This window comes from Chlamydomonas reinhardtii, chromosome 2 (assembly GCF_000002595.2).
Source record: "Chlamydomonas reinhardtii strain CC-503 cw92 mt+ chromosome 2, whole genome shotgun sequence".
NCBI classification, from domain to species: domain Eukaryota; kingdom Viridiplantae; phylum Chlorophyta; class Chlorophyceae; order Chlamydomonadales; family Chlamydomonadaceae; genus Chlamydomonas; species Chlamydomonas reinhardtii.
This window is the reverse complement of record NC_057005.1, coordinates 8,894,167-8,915,521: the sequence shown is the minus strand read 5'-3', so window position 1 is coordinate 8,915,521 and position 21,355 is coordinate 8,894,167. Positions and strand designations below refer to the sequence as shown.

The 21,355-nt window shown below is 61.5% G+C and overlaps 2 protein-coding genes across 3 annotated transcripts; one reads left to right on the top strand and one right to left on the bottom strand.

Moving 5' to 3' along the window:
* Positions 1-27: 27 nt before the first annotated feature.
* CHLRE_02g142707v5 (uncharacterized protein) lies at positions 28-2,644 on the top strand. The gene has a single exon (XM_043060182.1). The coding sequence runs from the start codon at positions 64-66 to the stop codon at positions 250-252; it is 189 nt and encodes a 62-aa protein (XP_042927928.1). The 5' UTR covers positions 28-63; the 3' UTR covers positions 253-2,644.
* Positions 2,645-7,098: 4,454 nt separating this feature from the next.
* On the bottom strand, positions 7,099-8,903 carry CHLRE_02g142687v5 (uncharacterized protein). Of its 2 annotated transcripts, XM_043060180.1 has the most exons (7): positions 8,759-8,903; positions 8,562-8,674; positions 8,417-8,498; positions 8,288-8,358; positions 8,104-8,223; positions 7,882-8,000; positions 7,099-7,561 (listed from the first exon to the last, which is right to left on the bottom strand). In XM_043060180.1, exons 2-7 carry the CDS (start codon positions 8,625-8,627, stop codon positions 7,474-7,476), a joined length of 546 nt encoding a protein of 181 aa, XP_042927927.1. In that variant the 5' UTR covers positions 8,628-8,674; positions 8,759-8,903; the 3' UTR covers positions 7,099-7,473. The 2 variants fall into 2 exon arrangements, with proteins under 2 accessions (XP_042927927.1, XP_001691481.1); XM_001691429.2 differs by lacking the exon at positions 8,759-8,903 and having other exon boundaries at positions 8,562-8,655.
* Between the last annotated feature and the right edge of the window lie 12,452 nt (positions 8,904-21,355).

The window sequence follows — 21,355 nt, the reverse complement described above, 5'->3', positions numbered from 1 at the left end:
CTCTTGTCCAATGGTTTCCTCCATCTTGATGCGCGCTTTCTCGCGTTGGTCTTTGGTTGGTGGATGGTAGTTTACCCATGCGTCAGGATCGGAGGGGGCGGCAGGTGTCGTGGGGAAGGGGTAGAGGCGGAGGGCAGCGAGGGGGACGCTGGAGAGGAGGGCACGGTGGTCGAGGGCATCACCGCATTCATGCACCGCTTCCTGTCCACCTCCTGTTGTAGTGATGATGGCGTGTGTGTGGTGGCTTACTAGTAGGTCGTCAATGCGGCTCATGTGCGGTGCCGTGGCTTGGTCTTGTAGGTATGTGTGGGGCCGGGGGTGGTCGTGTGTGGGCGGTGTGAGTGGGTGCAGGCCCGCAGAGGTGGCGAAGGCAATGTGGGCGCGGTCCGTAGCGTTCAGCTCGCCCGTGCTGCGGTCGGAGGGGAACAGCACTGCGTTCCAGTCGCCTCCCATAAGGAGATGCTCTTTAGCGGCTGTCGTTTTGGCGGCTTGGTCGGTGCAGTATTTGTAGATTGCAGCGCGGGTGGCGTCGTCGCTGGGGGCGTATATGCCGATGGCGTGTACTGGCGTGCTGTGTGGTGGTGCAATGCGTATGTGGCAGACGTGGCCTGCCAGGCGTGCGTCTGTGTTGTGTGCATTCATGTCCGTGGTGCCGGACGGGCGGCTAAAGCGGTGGGTGACACCGACCATGACGCCGGCATGGGGGCGGGTCCCCTCTCGTGGGTTGTAGGGTGCGTTGCTGGTGTAGGTTTGGTAGTGCGAGGAGAGGCCCTTTTTCGCGCTGCCCATGCTGTAGTGGAGGCGGGTGGGAATTTTGGTTTCGGTGAGGAAGAGGATGTCGGGGGTGCGTGTGGTGACCGTGTGGAGGATGCTTTCATGGTGGCTCAACAGTTCTCTGGTGTTGAGGGTGAGGATGGAGATGCGTCCGTCGGGGGGTGGGGAGGGGCTGGCCTGGGCTTGGCCGTCTGCGGGTCCGCTGGGTGTGTTTTGGAGTGTGGCCGTGTGTCTTCTTTTGTGCGCTGTTGCTATGGTGGTCTGGTGGAGTCTCTTGGCTGGTGGTGGTGCGCTGGGGGTGCCAGTGGCGAGTTTGCGGAGTTTAGGGGTGGGGTTGGGCGTACGCCTGGCGGGGCGCTTTGTGGGGCCCACTGGTTTGGGCACAGTGCGTGTGGCAGTTTTGGTTTGACAGGCTGGGCCTGGGTTGGCGCTCGTAGGCGGGCTAGGGGAGTTTGTGGTCTTGGGGCCGGCAGGGGTGGCGACGGCAGGGTTGATGGGGGGGTCATGTGCGAGGGCTGCGGATGTGGGGCCGCTTTTGTTTGCGGTGGAGGCATCATTGCGGTTTGGAGCGCGTGTGCGTTTGGTGCCTGCGTGCTGGCGGTTTACCTCATTGGTGCGGACAGCGGTGATGCGGATGCCCTCGTGTGAGAGGGTGATGCGGGTGGTGGGGGGCCTGATTGGCGGGATGTCCCGGATGTTGAAGTTGGTTGATACTTCGGGGTGTCGGGTGTAAGTGAGGGTTAGGGCGAGGCCGCGCCCCAGATCCGCCCACCGGTAGTAGCCTGGCTGTGCAGCGTCGGCGTTCGTGAGGGGGATGGCGCGCGGTGCATTGGAGTCGTGCAGCCACCAGCGGCCGTTTGCATGTTTCACAGTTCGGGCATGGCCGCCGTGGATAAGAATAAAGCCGATGTGGCGGGACTCGGAGGGGATGGCATTGAGTGCTTCGTGCTGGTTTAGGCCCCCGTGGTACGAGCATGCCGTGAGTTGGACATGGGGGAGGCCTGGCAGGGGGGAACAGGTGTTGGCTTTGAGGCAGTGGTTTATGAGGCCATAGTCTATGCTGGTGGCGGTCAGGTAGGTCGCCCAGGTGGGCACTGAGGCTGGGGAGTTGCGGTGCAGGAGCTGCCACCCCCGCTCCCATTCGGCGCAGACTGTGGCGGGTGTGAGAAGGCGTTTCCCGAGCAGGTTGTTGGTTGCATGGATGAGGCAGGAGCGATTGTCGTGCTGTTTATCATGGAGGTGTATGGCTCTGACAACGGGTGTGGCTAGTTTGATGCGTTTGCTCTTGCTGCCAGCGTGTCGCATGTGTGTGTCGGCTCCGGGCGTTGCTTGGCGGGCGCGCCGGCAAGAGAGCATATAAGTGGAAATTGTAGCTAGAGCAAAAGCCCAACTGGTTGCTGTGTTGCTGTTTACTTTTAGCTTGCTCTGTTTCCGAGGGCCGGGGATGTCCCAGCTCAGCTCGCAGCGGGCACGAGCGAAGATATAGCTGAGCGTCGAAAGCAAAACAAGCGCCCAGCTGATTGCTGTAGTGCTGTTAATAATTCTCGACTTGCGAGAGCTAGTCGCACGTCTCCTGAGCATGGCTGCAGCTCCAAGTGAGCTCGACGCGCTTTGTTTTAGCAGGTCTGGCTCCTCGAATGCATGTGTTTGTTCTTGTGTACTTTGCTGTGTCTGGCGGGGGTCTGGGGGGGTGCGGGGTCGCTTGCATGCGGGCGGCTGTTCTCGGCAGTGCGGCGAAGGGCTCGTGGGCTTCCGAGTCGGTCTTGTCATATTGCAGAGTCGTGGGTGGCTCATGCAGGCGCAGTGCTGAACCATGCAGACAACGCGGCGTTCCTGGCGCCGCTTCCCGTCACTGTAACAAGTAGTCCCAGAGTGATAGCGGTGATAAACCATCTCGCTGAGCCTACTTGCTTGTCCAGTCGTGTCCGTTTGCTCGCTTCCTCTTTGGCCATCTAGTGTCTCGCGAGTGAGTGTGCTAGAAGGCTTCAAGAGTAGATTACATTCTTATTATGTGTGTTCCACAGGAGGAAACTGTCGACCGCCAAGTATGGCCAGCAGTCACCGGTTGCACGGCCGCTGGTGGGGAGGAAGGCTGGCGACTGCCGCTGCTGCGCGCTGCTATCAGACCGGGATCTGCACGGAGCGGCAGGCATAACGGGGGGAGCGGCGGCGGCGCGTGGTGGTGATTGTGCCAAGCAGCCGCGGCAGAGGCTGTGGCTGCCGCGGCTGCCCATGGCCAGCAGTCACCGGTTGCACGGCCGCGGGTGGGGAGGAAGGCTGGCGACTGCCGCTGCTGCGCGCTGCTATCAGCCCGGGATCTGCACGGAGCGGCAGGCATAACGGGGGGAGCGGCGGCGGCGCGTGGTGGTGACTGCGCCAAGCAGCCGCGGCAGAGCGGAGGTGCGCGTGCATGTGAGCCATACACCGTATCCAGCCCGGCGCACCAGGCGTTCCCCCGGCTTTCCTTCATGCGGCCGTGGGCGTGAGCGGAGGTGCGCGTGCATGTGAGCCATACACCGTATCCAGCCCGGCGCACCATGCGTTCCCCCGGCTTTACTTCATGCGGCGGTGGGCGTGAGCGGAGGTGCGCGTGCATGTGAGCCTTATTCCGTATCCAGCCCGGCGCACCAGGCGTTCCCCCGGCTTTCCTTCATGCGGCGGTGGGCGTGAGCGGAGGTGCGCGTGCATGTGAGCCTTACACCGTATCCAGCCCGGCGCACCAGGCGTTCCCCCGGCTTTCCTTCATGCGGCGGTGGGCGTGAGCGGAGGTGCGCGTGCATGTGAGCCTTACCCCGTATCCAGCCCGGCGCACCATGCGTTCCCCCGGCTTTCCTTCATGCGGCGGTGGGCGTGAGCGGAGGTGCGCGTGCATGTGAGCCATACACCGTATCCAGCCCGGCGCACCAGGCGTTCCCCCGGCTTTACTTCATGCGGCGGTGGGCGTGAGCGGAGGTGCGCGTGCATGTGAGCCATACACCGTATCCAGCCCGGCGCACCAGGCGTTCCCCCGGCTTTCCTTCATGCGGCGGTGGGCGTGAGCGGAGGTGCGCGTGCATGTGAGCCTTATTCCGTATCCAGCCCGGCGCACCAGGCGTTCCCCCGGCTTTCCTTCATGCGGCGGTGGGCGTGAGCGGAGGTGCGCGTGCATGTGAGCCTTACCCCGTATCCAGCCCGGCGCACCATGCGTTCCCCCGGCTTTCCTTCATGCGGCGGTGGGCGTGAGCGGAGGTGCGCGTGCATGTGAGCCATACACCGTATCCAGCCCGGCGCACCATGCGTTCCCCCGGCTTTCCTTCATGCGGCGGTGGGCGTGAGCGGAGGTGCGCGTGCATGTGAGCCATACACCGTATCCAGCCCGGCGCACCATGCGTTCCCCCGGCTTTCCTTCATGCGGCGGTGGGCGTGAGCCAAGGTGCGTGTGCATGTGAGCCATACACCGTATCCAGCCCGGCGCACCATGCGTTCCCCCGGCTTTCCTTCATGCGGCGGTGGGCGTGAGCCGAGGTGCGTGTGCATGTGAGCCATACACCTTAACCAGCCCGGCGCACCAGGCGTTCCCCCGGCTTTCCTTCATGCGGCGGTGGGCGTGAGTGGAGGTGCGTGTGCATGTGAGCCATACACCGTATCCAGCCCGGCGCACCATGCGTTCCCCCGGCTTTCCTTCATGCGGCGGTGGGCGTGAGCGGAGGTGCGCGTGCATGTGAGCCATACACCGTATCCAGCCCGGCGCACCAGGCGTTCCCCCGGCTTTCCTTCATGCGGCGGTGGGCGTGAGCGGAGGTGCGCGTGCATGTGAGCCATACACCGTATCCAGCCCGGCGCACCATGCGTTCCCCCGGCTTTCCTTCATGCGGCGGTGGGCGTGAGCGGAGGTGCGCGTGCATGTGAGCCATACACCGTATCCAGCCCGGCGCACCAGGCGTTCCCCCGGCTTTCCTTCATGCGGCGGTGGGCGTGAGCGGAGGTGCGCGTGCATGTGAGCCATACACCGTATCCAGCCCGGCGCACCATGCGTTCCCCCGGCTTTCCTTCATGCGGCGGTGGGCGTGAGCGGAGGTGCGCGTGCATGTGAGCCATACACCGTATCCAGCCCGGCGCACCAGGCGTTCCCCCGGCTTTCCTTCATGCGGCGGTGGGCGTGAGCGGAGGTGCGCGTGCATGTGAGCCTTATTCCGTGTCCAGCCCGGCGCACCAGGCGTTCCCCCGGCTTTCCTTCATGCGGCGGTGGGCGTGAGTGGAGGTGCGTGTGCATGTGAGCCATACCCCGTATCCAGCCCAGCGCACCATGCGTTCCCCCGGCTTTCCTTCATGCGGCGGTGGGCGTGAGCGGAGGTGCGCGTGCATGTGAGCCATACACCGTATCCAGCCCGGCGCACCATGCGTTCCCCCGGCTTTCCTTCATGCGGCGGTGGGCGTGAGCGGAGGTGCGCGTGCATGTGAGCCATACACCGTATCCAGCCCGGCGCACCAGGCGTTCCCCCGGCTTTCCTTCATGCGGCGGTGGGCGTGAGCGGAGGTGCGCGTGCATGTGAGCCATACACCGTATCCAGCCCGGCGCACCAGGCGTTCCCCCGGCTTTCCTTCATGCGGCGGTGGGCGTGAGTGGAGGTGCGTGTGCATGTGAGCCATACACCGTATCCAGCCCGGCGCTCCAGGCGTTCCCCCGGCTTTCCTTCATGCGGCGGTGGGCGTGAACGGAGGTGCGCGTGCATGTGAGCCATACGCCGTATCCAGCCCGGCGCACCAGGCTTTCCCCCGGCTTTCCTTCATGCGGCGGTGGGCGTGAGCGGAGGTGCGCGTGCATGTGAGCCATACACCGTATCCAGCCCGGCGCACCATGCGTTCCCCCGGCTTTCCTTCATGCGGCGGTGGGCGTGAGCGGAGGTGCGCGTGCATGTGAGCCATACACCGTATCCAGCCCGGCGCACCAGGCGTTCCCCCGGCTTTCCTTCATGCGGCGGTGGGCGTGAGCGGAGGTGCGCGTGCATGTGAGCCATACACCGTATCCAGCCCGGTGCACCAGGCGTTCCCCCGGCTTTCCTTCATGCGGCGGTGGGCGTGAGCGGAGGTGCGTGTGCATGTGAGCCATACACCGTATCCAGCCCGGCGCACCATGCGTTCCCCCGGCTTTCCTTCATGCGGCGGTGGGCGTGAGCGGAGGTGCGCGTGCATGTGAGCCTTATTCCGTGTCCAGCCCGGCGCACCAGGCGTTCCCCCGGCTTTCCTTCATGCGGCGGTGGGCGTGAGCGGAGGTGCGCGTGCATGTGAGCCTTATTCCGTGTCCAGCCCGGCGCACCAGGCGTTCCCCCGGCTTTCCTTCATGCGGCGGTGGGCGTGAGCAGAGGTGCGCGTGCATGTGAGCCATACACCGTATCCAGCCCGAAGCACCATGCGTTCCCCCGGCTTTCCTTCATGCGGCGGTGGGCGTGAGCGGAGGTGCGCGTGCATGTGAGCCTTACCCCGTATCCAGCCCGGCGCACCAGGCGTTCCCCCGGCTTTCCTTCATGCGGCGGTGGGCGTGAGCGGAGGTGCGCGTGCATGTGAGCCTTATTCCGTATCCAGCCCGGCGCACCAGGCGTTCCCCCGGCTTTCCTTCATGCGGCGGTGGGCGTGAGCGGAGGTGCGCGTGCATGTGAGCCTTACCCCGTATCCAGCCCGGCGCACCATGCGTTCCCCCGGCTTTCCTTCATGCGGCGGTGGGCGTGAGTGGAGGTGCGTGTGCATGTGAGCCATACACCGTATCCAGCCCGGCGCACCAGGCGTTCCCCCGGCTTTCCTTCATGCGGCGGTGGGCGTGAGCGGAGGTGCGCGTGCATGTGAGCCATACACCGTATCCAGCCCGGTGCACCATGCGTTCCCCCGGCTTTCCTTCATGCGGCGGTGGGCGTGAGCGGAGGTGCGCGTGCATGTGAGCCATACACCGTATCCAGCCCGGCGCACCATGCGTTCCCCCGGCTTTCCTTCATGCGGCGGTGGGCGTGAGCGGAGGTGCGCGTGCATGTGCGGCTTTCCCCGTATTGAGAATGCTTTAAAGACGAACTTACCCCCTGAGCCCAGCTATCCGAGCTCTGGACGTAGCCGGAGTAGTTAGCGCTGCGCTTCATTATGGTGGTCGTGGTGGGTGGTCACATTGACGTCTGCAGGTCAACCTGCCTTGCAGTTGCGAGCATCTCAATCATGGTAGACTGCAAGGAAGGCTGATGTGGACCCCAGGCATCACTGCAAACCTGCGCGCCGGCGCTCCCACAAGCGCACCCGCCCAATGTCTACCCCACAAGGAGCGCCCCAGGACACAGCGCGCCTCCGATGAAAGTCAATATGTCACATGCGGTTAAAGTTACATGCGGGCCCTGAAATGGCAGAGCCCTCCACAACACCGCACTACCCATGCCAGGGGTCAAGCGTCACCGTGCAAGCGACAGGGTATTGCATGCCTTTTTCTGGAGAAATAATGGTTCAGCATAAGGGACCTAAACAATCTAACATGCCCGCGATGTGCACATCTACTAGCAGGCTAATGGCATTGCGAGCCCGCGCTGCGATGGCTATCCGCGCATGACCACCCGACTGCATGACGACGCGCACCACGCATCCCGACACATCCACCCACCAGAACTCCTGTACCTGGGGCCGCAGCCATGGCCCACGCCCTCATCAGCCACATCTCGCTAGTCTGTCTCACTGTACCACTCTGCTCGCTCACGACTTGTTCTGGATGTTTTGGCTCAGCCAGTCCAGGCCCTCGTACAGGCCCTCGCCGCTGGTGGCGCACGTGGACTGGATGTACCTGCAAGCCAAACCAATGCACACACCGTCGTCAGGTCCACGGTCAACTCGTAATGACGCTGCCAGGTATGCATCCCCACGCTGTCGGGTTTTCTAGCCGCAGCACGAGTTGGTGTTTGCCGTCCAAGCCCACAAACCCTTGACACGGTTATGTGCGTTCAATCCTCGTGTGCTGCCACCTTCCAGGCAAACTGGTCTGGGCATTCAGATTTGAGAACAGCCCAGGTACCCGCAGCTCCCACGCAGCTCCCCCCATACAACAACGCTGGAACCCCCCGCCCGCCTTTGACACGTTTTCGCTGGCATCCGGACGCTACCCACCAGTGGCGCTGGCGCAGGCCGTGCAGGCCCAGCTTCTCCGTGATCTCCGCCGCGTTCATGGCGTTGGGCAGGTCCTGCTTGTTGGCGAAGACCAGCAGCACGGCGTCCCGCAGCTCGTCCTGCATACCCGAAAGCATACCATGCAAGTCAGCACCATCAATGTGATGAACGTAGCAGCTCATCGCGGAGCCCCAGTAAGCATCCCGCAGTCCTCCAGCGCACCTCGTTGAGCATGCGGTGCAGCTCATCCTTGGCCTCCCCAATACGATCGCGGTCATTGCTGTCCACGACGAAAATGAGGCCCTGAGTGTTCTGGAAGTAGTGCCGCCACAGAGGGCGGATCTGCAACAGAGAAGACAGCGAGTCAAGTCCCCGCCAAACTTCGCGGCCAAGCAGCGAAACGAACCTTGTCCTGGCCACCGACATCCCACACGGTGAAGCTAATGTTCTTGTACTCCACAGTCTCCACGTTGAAGCCTGCGGTCGCCTCGAGTCAGCGCTGCACACTGCTACGGGTGGTGATCTCTCCCCTTACCGATGGTGGGAATAGTCGTCACGATTTCGCCCAGCTTCAGCTTGTAGAGGATGGTAGTCTTACCAGCGGCGTCCAGACCGACCTGCGCGGGGCATAGTCTCCGGTCAGCGGTCGGGCCCAGGTGTCAGGGCGGGGCTGGACGCACCATCAGAATGCGCATCTCCTTCTTGCCAAAGAGCCGGCTGAGGGCCTTAGAAACCATCAGACCCATCTTTGCTGGTGTCTAAAGAAAGGAGGCCTAGAGCCAAGTGCCCCCACCTACCACCCTCCCCCCAAACTCCACAACCTACACCACCAAGCCCGCCGCCCGCCCCACCCGCCCGCCTCCTGCCCTGTGCCCACCTGTGCCTTTTGCTGGCCTCCGGCGTCAGCTTGAGCAACAGGTTCTCGGGCTTGAGGTCACGGTTGACCACTCCTTTGAGATGGCAGTAATCTAGGCCGAAGATGATCCTGTCACGGGTGCGGGGCAGGGGTTACGTTCATGATTACCTGGGTTAAGAAGTGAAGGCGTAGCTAGGAACAGTAGTATAGCAGGCGCGTTGGGGGGGGGGGAGGGAAGGGGATGGCGGGAGAAGGGAAGGGCCGGCGGGAGGGCTGTAGATACCAGCCCTAACCCATTGCAAAAGAGCGCGGAGGGAAGGGGAGGGCGGGTTGCAAATACCAGCCCAAACTACGGTAAACCAAAACCGACGAAATCTAGCGGAGCACAAGCAGAGGCGTTAGTTGCAAGCGATAATACTTAGGGGATGGGGGAAGGAGACAAGACTGTGTGGTTGGGGAGCTGATGGGTTGCTGGGGCTGACAGGGAGGCGGCAGGGGCTCGCGCTTGGCAGGCCTGCTGGTGTGGTGGTTGGCGCGGTGTGGTGGTGTGGTGGCTGGTGTGATGATGGTTGGTTAAGGAGCACGACCCATGCACGCAGGACAGTGTGTGATGGCTGGTTTGTGCAGGGCACATCCGGCACACCATGGTGCCATGAGGCATTAGTCATGGGGCGCACACAACGCCCCAAATCCGAGTGCCCCCTCCCCTGTCCACGGCAGGCAGGCAGGCAGGCAGGCAGGCAGGCAGGCAGGCGTGCCGCCAGTCCACACACACACAGCCACAGCCACAGCCACAGCCACAGCCACAGCCACACACACACACACACACACACAAACACACACCTCGCCCCACCCCACGCGTGCCGCCGGCCGCCCTCCCTCGTTCCCTCCTTGATGCCCCCCCCCATGATGCCCAGAGCTTGCTCTAATGCTCTTCCATACCAACGCACTGGCGCGCACACACGACCAATATCCCCACGCCCCAAGCTTCAGCCGCCCGCCTCAGCCCTCCCTGCCAGTCCCTCCTTTCGCCAGTCCCCCTCTGGTGAGCATCTGGACCCCCTGCTCCCCCCCCCCCCGTACCGCTTCTCCAAACATCCTTGCAACACCCCCGCCTCTGCCTGTGCTCCGCTCGTTTTCATTGGGTTTGGTTTAGTTTTGGGTTTGGTTTAGTTTGGGTCACACATAATGGCGACCTGGGCAATCGGCATGGAGGAACCCTGCTGCGCTCCGGTGCTTCGGCACTGCACTCCATGGCAGAAACAGCCTACGGGCCGCAACCGACCCTTAACTGTAGCGCCCCCTGGGAAAGTTCACCACTCCTTCGCCTGCACCTTACACTCGTCGTCCACTTCCACTGGGCTGGAGCAGGGCATGTGCGGGCAGCGATGCACAGCCATACAATTGCCATCAGAGTAGGCGCACACCTTGCTACCCGGTCTAGACTCGCCATCTACCAAACAGCTGCCCAGACTGGCAAAGCCCTACTCACTATACTTGACAAAGCCATTGTCAGCCTCACAATCATCACCGCGACAGGGGCCATGTATATGCTCTGGACCCACCTCCTGCATGCCGAAACCCGCACTGCCTCAGTCAACTCAGAAATCTGCACAAACGGTGCAATCCTCAGCCTGTTACTATGGGGTCCCCCACTCACCACTCTCGCTCTCTCCCCTCTGTGTGTGATAGCGCTTGCCCTCGGGATAACCGCCATCCCCGCAGCCCTCGGTCTCCTGTTCGCACTGACAGTGACATCCATCATTGCCGTCCTCTGTCTCCCAGCTCTCCTCAAACATGTGGTCCAAGTGACACGGCAGATAGCCTCTGCAACCTGGGCCCGGCGGAAGCTCCTACTCTGGGGAACTGCCATGGCCATCATCCTGCGAAACCTGTACCTCACACTGCCGGACCCTTGCAGTATGCAACCGGCACAGCTGACACTCTGGGGGCCAGCACTGGCCACCGGCCTACTTACTGCTAGCCAGGCAACCACTCTCCTCACGCTTACACATGCAGTAAACCGGACACACACGGTGCCCTACGTCAAGCCAACACTGCGAGGTGCGCTGCCCACAGGCCCGACAGCCCCGCCGGTGCCCGCCGACCCTCGCATTCATGCGGCAGTGAACACCCAACCACCAGCCGCGCTGCACTGGCCGCCCCGGTCCAATGCAACATACCGTGAAACACAACGGCAACACTTCTGCAGTGTCCACGCCCTCAACAACTCTTTGGGGCTCGCATGGCTCGACCCTCTAGATGTCCTCTCCTACGCTAAACGAGTGCACGCTCACCTCACAGCCACGCAAGACCCGAATGCCCCGTTCTGGAAAGAATGCTACTGCCCCAACAGTGGCGCCTTCAGCGAACTTCTCCTGAACCACTACCTGTACCACAATGCCACCATCAGCAACATATTCGCCTACCCCAACAGGAAGCTGACTATGCGCCGAACCCACTTTCCGCGACTCAATGGCGACATCAGCAAAGAAAAGGTCCTAGAGAGTCTTCCGGTAGCCGCCCGAACTCGCGACTTTACCGTCCACCAATACACTGTGCGACACACAATTGCTGTGCGTTACGAAGCAGGACAATGGAGAGTAATAGACTCGGTGAACAGCCCTATCCACAACACGGTCTTACACGACAACACTTGGAACACACTCGATGGGGAGGTCTGGTGCCTTGACGCGGTGCGTGCATCTGACACGGCAACACTTCAGGACGCACTTGGGCAACTCCGTGAGATCGTCCCGCCACCACGCCCGCCACCCCACATGGAGGCCACCAGACCCGTGCAGGCAGGGCCCGCCGCCACAGGAAGGCCGGCACCAGAGCCAGCTCAAAATGCCCAAGACAACTCACCGCTGCGGGCAGCACACAGGGCGCCACAGCATGCAGCACCCCACACTACCGCACCCGCGCAGCCACACAATGCAAATGCTAGCATAGCACCCCGACTCAACACGACAGGCACCCGACAAACTATCCTTAACTGGCTAGTACGGCCCACTGCACGCACCCATGCCCACATGGAACCCAACCAGGCACACACAAACACGCGACCCCCCAGCGGCAACACCACCCTACACATCGTGACCCACAATGTACGGGGACTGCTCTCAGAAATTTTGTCCACCGGCCAACCCGGCAACCTCAGCTTCACCCTCTGCAACCTAGCCCAGTGGAAAGCCGATATAGTTGTCCTAACCGAGACAAAACTGACAGGGAAGACTGACTCTATCAAGCGAGCCTTCCGAAATGAAGGATACCGCCTCTACTGTAGCACTACTCCCCGCGTGGCCACAGCGCGCGGTAGCGCTGGTGTAGCGGTGGCCATCTCCGCCCGGTACAGTGACCTCGGCTGTGTCACACACCACACGCCCCCACCAACACTCCATGGCTATGTGTCACACGTTCAAATCAAGACCCCCGGGAGCACGCCTCTCACTGTACTGGGCATCTACGCACCAGAGGACATGCAAACCCGCAAGGCAATCTACACATACTGTCAGCAGGTGGTAGGCCGGGCGGACGCGTGCGGACACCACCTAGTCACCGCGGGAGACTTTAATGCCGTCGCCCGAGCACATGAGCGGGACAGCCCCATCGACACGGCGGACCGGGCCCACCAGCGGTTCCTTGCCGATAGTGGCCTGCGCCCTATCCGCGGAGACACCACTACCACTGCCGAATGGTCATATGAACAAACACGCCCAGGCATGGCCCCATATCACAGTCGCGTTGATGACATCCTCCTATGCCCTGCCACGCGCGCTGCATGCACAGAAGCGCGTGAATACACCAGTACAGTTGCAGGCAACTTTGACCACAAACCAGTCCACGCAGAGTTACTAGCCGCGGACCTGCAGCTATGGCCGGCACCACAGGCCGGCGCCCGGAACCCAGCCCCCCAGCAGCAGACCCAACAACGATGGGCCGAGGTCGCCCTGCCCGTCACACAAAAGCAACTGGCCGCCGCAGCTATCCGCCTTGAGGAAGCCTTGGTGGAAGCAACAGCCGACCTGCATTCCGCAACAAGGCAGGCAACGCAATCAATTGAACATGCACTCACAAGGCACAGCATGGACCCCACAGGCTACCCCGCCAGCGTCATGCAACGAGACCTGGCGCAGGACACGAGCATCCAGAAGGCCGATATCAACCAACTTGCAGAACAACTTGCCTCCGCACTGGACACCGGGCTAACATGCCTCCTTGAAGAGTGCACCCGGAAAGCCCCCTTCACTGGCAAACACCACGCATCACGCTCCACCGCACGGGTGCTAAAGCCCCTATGGGACAAGGAAGTGGCCCTGAAGACACAACTGACAAACCTCACGCAAGGGCCCCAGGCCCTACCTGAGGTAGACGCCGCCAATGCAGCAGCAAAGCTGCGCAACGAAATAAAAGCCTGCCAGGCCGAGCACCGCCAGCTAGTGGCGGACCGCGCCAAAGCCCAGCGAGAGGCCGCTGCCACAGCGCTGCAACATACCCTGGCCACGCGCCCTGCACAGGGGCACAAGAGAATCTTTCAGAAGGAAGACATGGAACGGGGTCTCCCAGCGGTCCGGAACCCGGAAACTGGGGAGGTGACGACTGACTCCACCAGCATCCTCGCCATACTCGAAACCCACTTCCGAAAGCTGTCCGCCCCACCACGCGGCACCCGCACTGGGGACTTCCGACTACCCAGCAACGCCACACGCGGCTACCCATTTGAGAAAGCCGACGCAACAGATCAATTCACACTGGACCGCAACCGGCACCCTGACACACACTCCATGCTCCCCAGCATGGCAGACACGGCAAACTTTGAGCAGTGCATTTCTCACCTCTCCAGAAACAAGGCGACAGGCCCTGACGGCATACCAAACGAACTGCTCCGTATCCTGCCATCGGGCATGAAGCGCAACCTCCACTGTATCCTGCAAATCATGTACGTCAAGTCACAAATACCTGAAACCTGGGCCGCATCGGAGACCGTGCTACTCCCCAAACCTGGAGACGCCCTGGACATAAACAACAAACGGCCCATTGCGCTCGCAAATACCTGCTACAAGCTGTACACGTCCATGCTTACCTTGGGCATTGGCGAACTGGCTGGCCCCCTCCAGCTATTCAGTGAAGCGCAGGAAGGCTTCCGTGCCTACTGCAACACCGAAAGGCAGGTCCTAAATTTAGTACATGCCCTTGAGGATGCCGCACTGTTTGGAAAAGATGTCTATGCGGTATACGTGGACTATAGCTCCGCGTTTAACACAATCGACCAGGACCGATTACTACAAATAATGTATGACCTTGGGCTGCCAACGGACCTGATCCGCGCAGTCCGCAACCTATATGCACACGCGACCACCCGCATCCGCACCGAACACGGAAGCACATCCGCCATTCCTATAGAGCGAGGCACCGTGCAAGGGGATACACTCTCACCTGTGCTCTTTATTCTGTTCATGGAACCTCTTGTCCGCTGGCTCCATGCGGGCGGACGGGGCTACCACTACGGCTGCCTGACCCCCAGCGAAAACCTGCAATACCATTGCAGTGCCGCCGCGTACGCAGACGACCTGGCGGCGCTCACCAACTCGCTCGACGACCTGCAGGTTCAATGTGACAAAATCGCATCTTACGCCGAGTGGGCGAGCCTGCGTGTCAATCACACCAAGTGTGCCACCACCGCCATCTGGCACGACAAATCCCGCTCGGACCCCAACCTTGACGGGCCCACAGGAAAAGCTACCCTCGCCGCCATGCGCCGCAACATGACCAACACAATTAAGATTGGCACGACCCCTGTCCCGTACTTCCCCCCGACCCAGCCGTACAAGTACCTGGGAGTGCAGCTCACGTTCTCGCTGGACTGGTCGGCACATGCCGCAAGAGTGACCGAGATTGTGAAGGACAAGGGCACAGCCATTGCCACATCCCTGGCGACACCGGCACAACGCCTGCGCATGATACAACAGTGCGTGCACACCACAGTTGCATATGGATTCGCAGCAATGCCCTTCACAAAACATGACATAACAACGCTCGACACTACCCTGGCTGGTTTTGCAAAGCGCTGCTACGGACTCCCCCGCAGCTTCCCCACCCGGACCTCCCTCCTGCCCGCCGACGAATACGGCTTGGGCCTGGGCTCCCTCCTGCCGCAATACGCGCGCGTGGCCCAGCGGGCCCTGGTCCTTGCCCTAAATGACTCGGGCCGTCTTGGGATAGTAACCCGAGCCCTTCTGCCGCGCCAGGCAAGCATAGCTGGCCCTACACAGGCCCACCTTCTCCCAGCCCATAGGTCACACCACCTTACGACGCTGAAACAGATGACCCTGGCAAAAGAGTACGGTGTCACACTGTACCAAAATGGGTCTGCCTTTACTGCGCCTACCTGGTCCATTGCCGCTGCCCTTGAGGCAGAAGCTGAGGCCCGGGGCGTCGAACCTCTCCCCATCGAATACGTCCTCCCTCTTGCGGACCTGAGGCTCGAACTGAGCCACCTGGTGGACCGCAACACAGGCAAACACCTGATTACTAGCTCGGACCTCGAGAAGCACATGGGAGCGAGCCGGGTCCGACACAAGCACAAGGTAGCCCTGAACAGGCTTAGCCTTGCTCTCAGTATGGCTGCACGTGCAGGGGAAAACGCCCCAGCCCACGGCAGCCCTGCCCCCCTGACCACCGCACAGCGTGCACTGCCTGACGTGGCCGCAATCGTGGCCTTAGCCATGAGGGCGGACCCCCTCCCTCTCGGAATGGCCAACCCCCTCGACCGGTACCTGCAGCCCCTCCCGGAGGCGCCCCCCGCCCAAGCAAACACCACGCAAGCCCCCGCCGACCTAGCCCCCCCCTCCCCAGCAGGGGCGGCCCAGGCCCACCCCGGCGCACACGGTGCTGCTGCACCGGAAGTCCCCGCTGATGGGGCAACGCAACCCTCCCTACGGCCACCGGCCAGAGCCCGCAAGCCGGCTACAACACGCCGGCCACCACAGAACCAAACACGCGCACGGCGCGTTACAAAACATGCAGCGCAACGCGCACGCATTGCAGAAACTACACGCACTACCCCTGAGGACCTACTCACCGGGGACCGCGCCGCCATCAACCATGCCCTGCGGCTCACCAACGGCGATGAGAGCCTGCCGGTGGGCACGCGGGGGTACGAAACGGCATGCTCGGTATTCCAGGCGCTCGCCAAAGACATGACAGGACACGTGCGGATCTGCCACCCACACCCCCAAGACCCACCATCTTTTGCACATGCTGTCGAACCACGCCAACAGCGCCGTGGGCTACCACCCGCCCTCACAACCCGCCTCACGGCTAATGCTGCCAACCCCGAACCCAACGCCATAAACGAGTACTTGAACAACACAGGATTGCCTATGGAAATCAACCAGGCTGCCGCGCACAACGACCCCATGGACGTCGACGGCCCGACGCCGCCCCTGACCGCCCCGGCAGCGCAAGCTGCGGGAGGCCACGGGGCCCGTCCCAGCTGGCGACTGGCCCGCGCAAGGATCACACACGATCTAGTCCCACGGCCCGCCGACAACCGCACTAACGGCGACACTCAACTCACCTACGACCTGGACAATGACGGACAGGAACTGGCGCAGGTCCTGCACAGCGAAAATATACAAACTGTCACGGACAAAGAACTGACACGGAAGCGCAAAGCCAGGGAGGACACCTCTGGGACACGTGAGAAATACTGGAAGGTGCAGTGGAAGCCGTCCATTTGCCCGGCCGGCATTGTCTCTGCTTTTGTTCGCATGGGCTACGCAACTATCCAGAATGCCAGGTGCTACAAGCACCCTCTTGCGACGCGCCCAGGCCCACAACCTGCGCAGACCGAGGCTGAGCCTCCGGCTGAAACCCAAGCCCACGCAATCTCACCTGAAGAGCCTGCCCCAGTTGCAGAGCCGGCAGCACCGCAGCCCACTGGGGCCCCCCTATTCTCGTCCTGGACGACCAGACTCCTGCGACATGTCACGTGGGCGCCGAGCACGGACCGCGAACGGGACCTAAAACACAGCCCACAATGGGAGGAGTTACTGGAGGAGTGCAAAACCCGGCTAGCAAACGGTACCAACCAAGGCCCGCGGCCCCGAACAGTGCGCCCCGCACCTGATCGGAACCTTACCGCCAGACAGCGCCAAGGCCGCCACGACGCCGAGCCCCTGGATACCGCATCCCGCGCGCGTGACATCCGCACGACCACCACCATCACCACAAGCCCGTGCAACCCCTACAAGGACATCGTGGCCCCCGGAGCATACACAATTACCACCACTGGTGGCACCCGCCGTGACCCAGCTGAGGCGCACGTCCATGAACCCAGTGGCCGCTGGCTGGGCACCATCACCTACCCCCGCCTCCTTACCCTGTGGGAGCGCTTCAGGCACACCGGCAACCAGCGGCCCAACGCCTTTGAGGAAGCGGTCGCTGCCCTCATCATGCGCTACCGCTATGACCCGGCGCAGCAGGACCGCAAGGCCATGCCAATGCACCAGGTGTCGCTGCCGGCAGGTACAGTAGCAGCCATTGTCCAATGCCTGCGGGTCACACAAGCAGTACACATTCGGGAAATGTTTGCGTCCCCACTAAACTCCTCCACTGCAGCCCACGAATACTGGACACGAGACCCTGCTGATGGGGCCTTTGGCGCACTGCACGATGCCTACCAGACCGCATGGACCGGCTTGCAATATGCCCACCCCCCCCTCTACCCCCCACGATGCACGGAAGGCGCTCATGTGGGCCCTCGCATGCGCCGAGGCTATGCGTGACTCGCAGGAACCAACCCTTACTGTATTGGCGCTTCCCAAAGCGGCCACTTTCCCCCACACGCAGTGGCTTCAACACCCACTTTGCCACGAGCTGGCCAACTGGTCCGCGGGCACCGCGGGCCTTGACACAGGACTTGGCACCGACACCCGGGCTGAACGCCAGAAGGGGCTCCGACTGGTCATTGTTGGGAACCCCGCCGGTCTCCAGTGCTTTGCCCCCCGCCTGAAACGGCTCGTGGACACACTGAAACGGGGGGCGAACGCACCCACGCACATCAGCGACCCGCGCACGTGGACACACACGGCCACGGCCCCAACCTGCCCGGCCCTCCCAAACTCACTTCTAAAGCAAGCCAAATACCAGCACGCTAACCCAAAGACGATACACGCCATGGCTGAAGAAACACGACGCTTTCCTAACGCGCGATTCCAGACCCACCATGCTCTGGCCCACGACGTGAATGGCACTGTCTGGACAGATGGTTCGGTAAGCAAAATCAAAACTAACAATGGCAAAGAAGTCCAGGTTGCCGGCGCCTGCGCCTGGTTCAGCGATTCTCGCGTTGTCTACGTGAATCCAAATGGCGCTGGGTGCACAAACACTATTACGAGAGCTGAACTGGCAGCAATTCGTGCTGCGCTCGCAGAATTTGGTGGCGAGGGTGAAGAATTTGCAAATAAGAAGCTCACTATTGCATCAGATTCTGTTGCAAGCTTGTACCTAATCAAACGAGCAATTAACGAGCCTCGGCGACTGCATCTGAGTAAACATCGGGACCTCCTGGATTCAGTCGTGGCATTGCTCCATGCACGCCACGCCCGGGGCGCACCCACCGCTCTGATTAAAGTGATCTCGCACACCGGGCTACACGGCAACGAGGAAGCCGATAAAGGGGCGGCTGCCGTCGCCACCCAGGAAAAACCTCCCCGCTCCGCAGCGCGATGGCTCGCCCTTTGTGCGGATTTTTCGCTTGAGGGGAAGTGCACAGGCGAGGCTTCAGCGCTAGGGGCGTGTAGCCGAGGCTGGCTGTGAGCGCAAGGTATTGGATAGCGATCCCTGGATTGACAGACGTGCACAAGAGCATTCAAGCGGGGAAAGTTACAGCGTGCTGAGCTGGTAGGCGTGACGAGGCAGGAGACAGCACAAGTGTGCGCTGCGCGCGCACGCAAGGGGGGGGGGGCGGAAATCCAAGGTAGTGCGTGTGTTTTGGGTGGGTACGTACAAATCTGGATGCTGACACGCCCAAGCGCTGGTGCTGCGCTTCCTGCTGTTGCCTGTGCGTGCACTGCACTTGCAGACTTGCTATGCGACGTCAGCTATGGTGGGGGCTGGAGGCGAGATTCAGGCGCATTGCAGCAGCACGGTTGCGGCTTCACACGCCCCGGCGGCGGCCCACAGGCAACATCGCTCTGCTGGGTCGCCTCGGCCTTGCAATTTCGCGCTCGCGCTGCGCTTCCTGCCCTTGCCTGTGCGTCATCTATGCCACGTTGGCTATGGTAGGGACCGGGGGGAGGTTCAGGCGCGTTGCAGCAGCACGGTTGCGGCTCCACACGCCCCGGCGGCGGCGGCGGCGGCGGCGGCCCACGGGCAACACCGCTCCGCTGGGTCGACATTCTTCACTTCGGCTTGGCTTTGGCTTTGGCTTTGGCTTTGGCTTTGGCTTTGGCTTTGGCTTTGGCTTTGGCTTTGGCTTTGGCTTTGGCTTTGGCTTTGGCTTTGGCTTTGGCTTTGGCTTTGGCTTTGGCTTTGGCTTTGGCTTTGGCTTTGGCTTTGGCTTTGGCTTTGGCTTTGGCTTTGGCTTTGGCTTTGGCTTTGGCTTTGGCTTTGGCTTGTGGCTTCGTGCGCTGGGCTTTGGCTTTGGCTTTGGCTTTGGCTTTGGCTTTGGCTTTGGCTTTGGCTTTGGCTTTGGCTTTGGCTTTGGCTTTGGCTTTGGCTTTGGCTTTGGCTTTGGCTTTGGCTTTGGCTTTGGCTTTGGCTTTGGCTTTGGCTTTGGCTTTGGCTTTGGCTTTGGCTTTGGCTTTGGCTTTGGCTTTGGCTTTGGCTTTGGCTTTGGCTTTGGCTTTGGCTTTGGCTTTGGCTTTGGCTCTGGCTCTGGCTCTGGCTTTGGCTTTGGCTTGCGGCTTTGGCTTTGGCTAGGCTTGTGGCTTTGTGCGCTGGGCTTTGGTTTGGTGATGGGTCCAAGACGACAGGCCTTGGACTTGGACTGGGAGGTGCGCTTTTTCTACCGGTTTTTCTGTGTTGCATGTTTTCAAAGGTTTCTCCGCTTGACAAATACTCCAAAGCAGCCGCTACTTGCATACATCCTTTCACGAAAACGCAAAAACTGCAAAGAACCCTAATGTATGGTTCTGGTCGAGGACTAAGGCTGTCGCCCCCCTTTGGGGGGCGAGCCAACCCGCCGATGTATCCGAACCGGCCGACAACGACCCGCACGCCCGGCACTGGTGGCCGACCTTCACGGTCACTAGCGGACCGCCATGCGATCCATGGGGCGTGCCCCTAAGGGTGTCAACTGTCAAGGGACAAGGGACGCAACGTACAGCGGTAATAGGCTGAGAGAGTGGGCTCGCATATGCAGGCAGGGATGTTGAGCTGAGGTGAAGAAGGGCTGGGAATGAAGTAGACGTTAAGGGCAAGAGCCAGAGTCGCGAAATGGGCGGGACCGCACAACATTGCAGCCGTTGCGCGTGCACAACCTCCCGGACCGGTCCTAAGCTGCGCAAAACCGATCACTTAACATGCTTTGTTGATGAAATCACCTGGGTTTAACAGTCTCGATCGTCGCCGAGGCCGAAACCGAGGGCAGAAAGTTCGACCTTGCGGCGAAACCGTTCACCTGCACGTTTTGCAAGTATTTTGATTACGGAGTCTAAGCTTCATTGGTATCACTATATGGGGCTGCCAGCGCGGCTGTATTAAGGACAGATGATCGCGCTCGCAGCTTACACGCCTACGAGGCTTCTGAAAGATTCACAAGTGCTTAATTTGGAGCTATTTATGTATCTGATGAATCAATCGGCACAGCGCCTGCCTGTGCGATAAATCGGCCTCAACATTGGCTTCCTTGCGGCATCGGACTCCATTCTATGCGCTTGAGCGCATTTTATCTGGTTCAGCATCAGTTACTTTCGCGGTCGGGTTCCCTGGACTCGAGCCGGGTATCTGAACTTCGTCGCTGGGGCCTCTTCTTACTTCCTGGTGTACAACAGCTTCGTGTAACAGATGGCTTAAATAATGCCTGTGTGCAGTCGGCGGGAGCGGGGAACACGTGTTGCCCAAGTTTTCGTCAACCGCCGCTTTCTGAAACCTCCCCGCTCCGCAGCGCGATGGCTCGCCCTTTGTGCGGACTTTCCGCTTGAGGGGAAGTGCGGAGGTGAGGCTTCAGCGCTAGGGGCGTGTAGCCGAGGCTGGCTGTGAGCGCAAGGTGTTGGATAGCGATCACTGGATTGACAGACGTGCACCAGAGCATTCAAGCGGGGCAAGTTACAGCGTGCTGAACTGGTAGGCGTGACGAGGCAGGAGACGGCACAAGTGTGCGCTGCGCGCGCAGGGGGGGGCGGAAATCCAAGGTAGTGCGTGTGTTGGGGTGGGTACAAATCTGGATGCTGACACGCCCTGGCTGGCGCTGGTGCTGTGCTTCCTGCTGTTGCCTGTGCGTGCACTGCACTTGCTATGCGACGTCAGCTATGGTGGGGGCTGGGGGCGAGGTTCAGGCGCATTGCAGCAGCACGGTTGCGGCTTCATACGCCTCGGCGGCGGCGGCGGCGGCGGCGGCCCACGGGCAACATCGCCACGCGGGTACCACCAGGCGGCTGGATGGGGTCT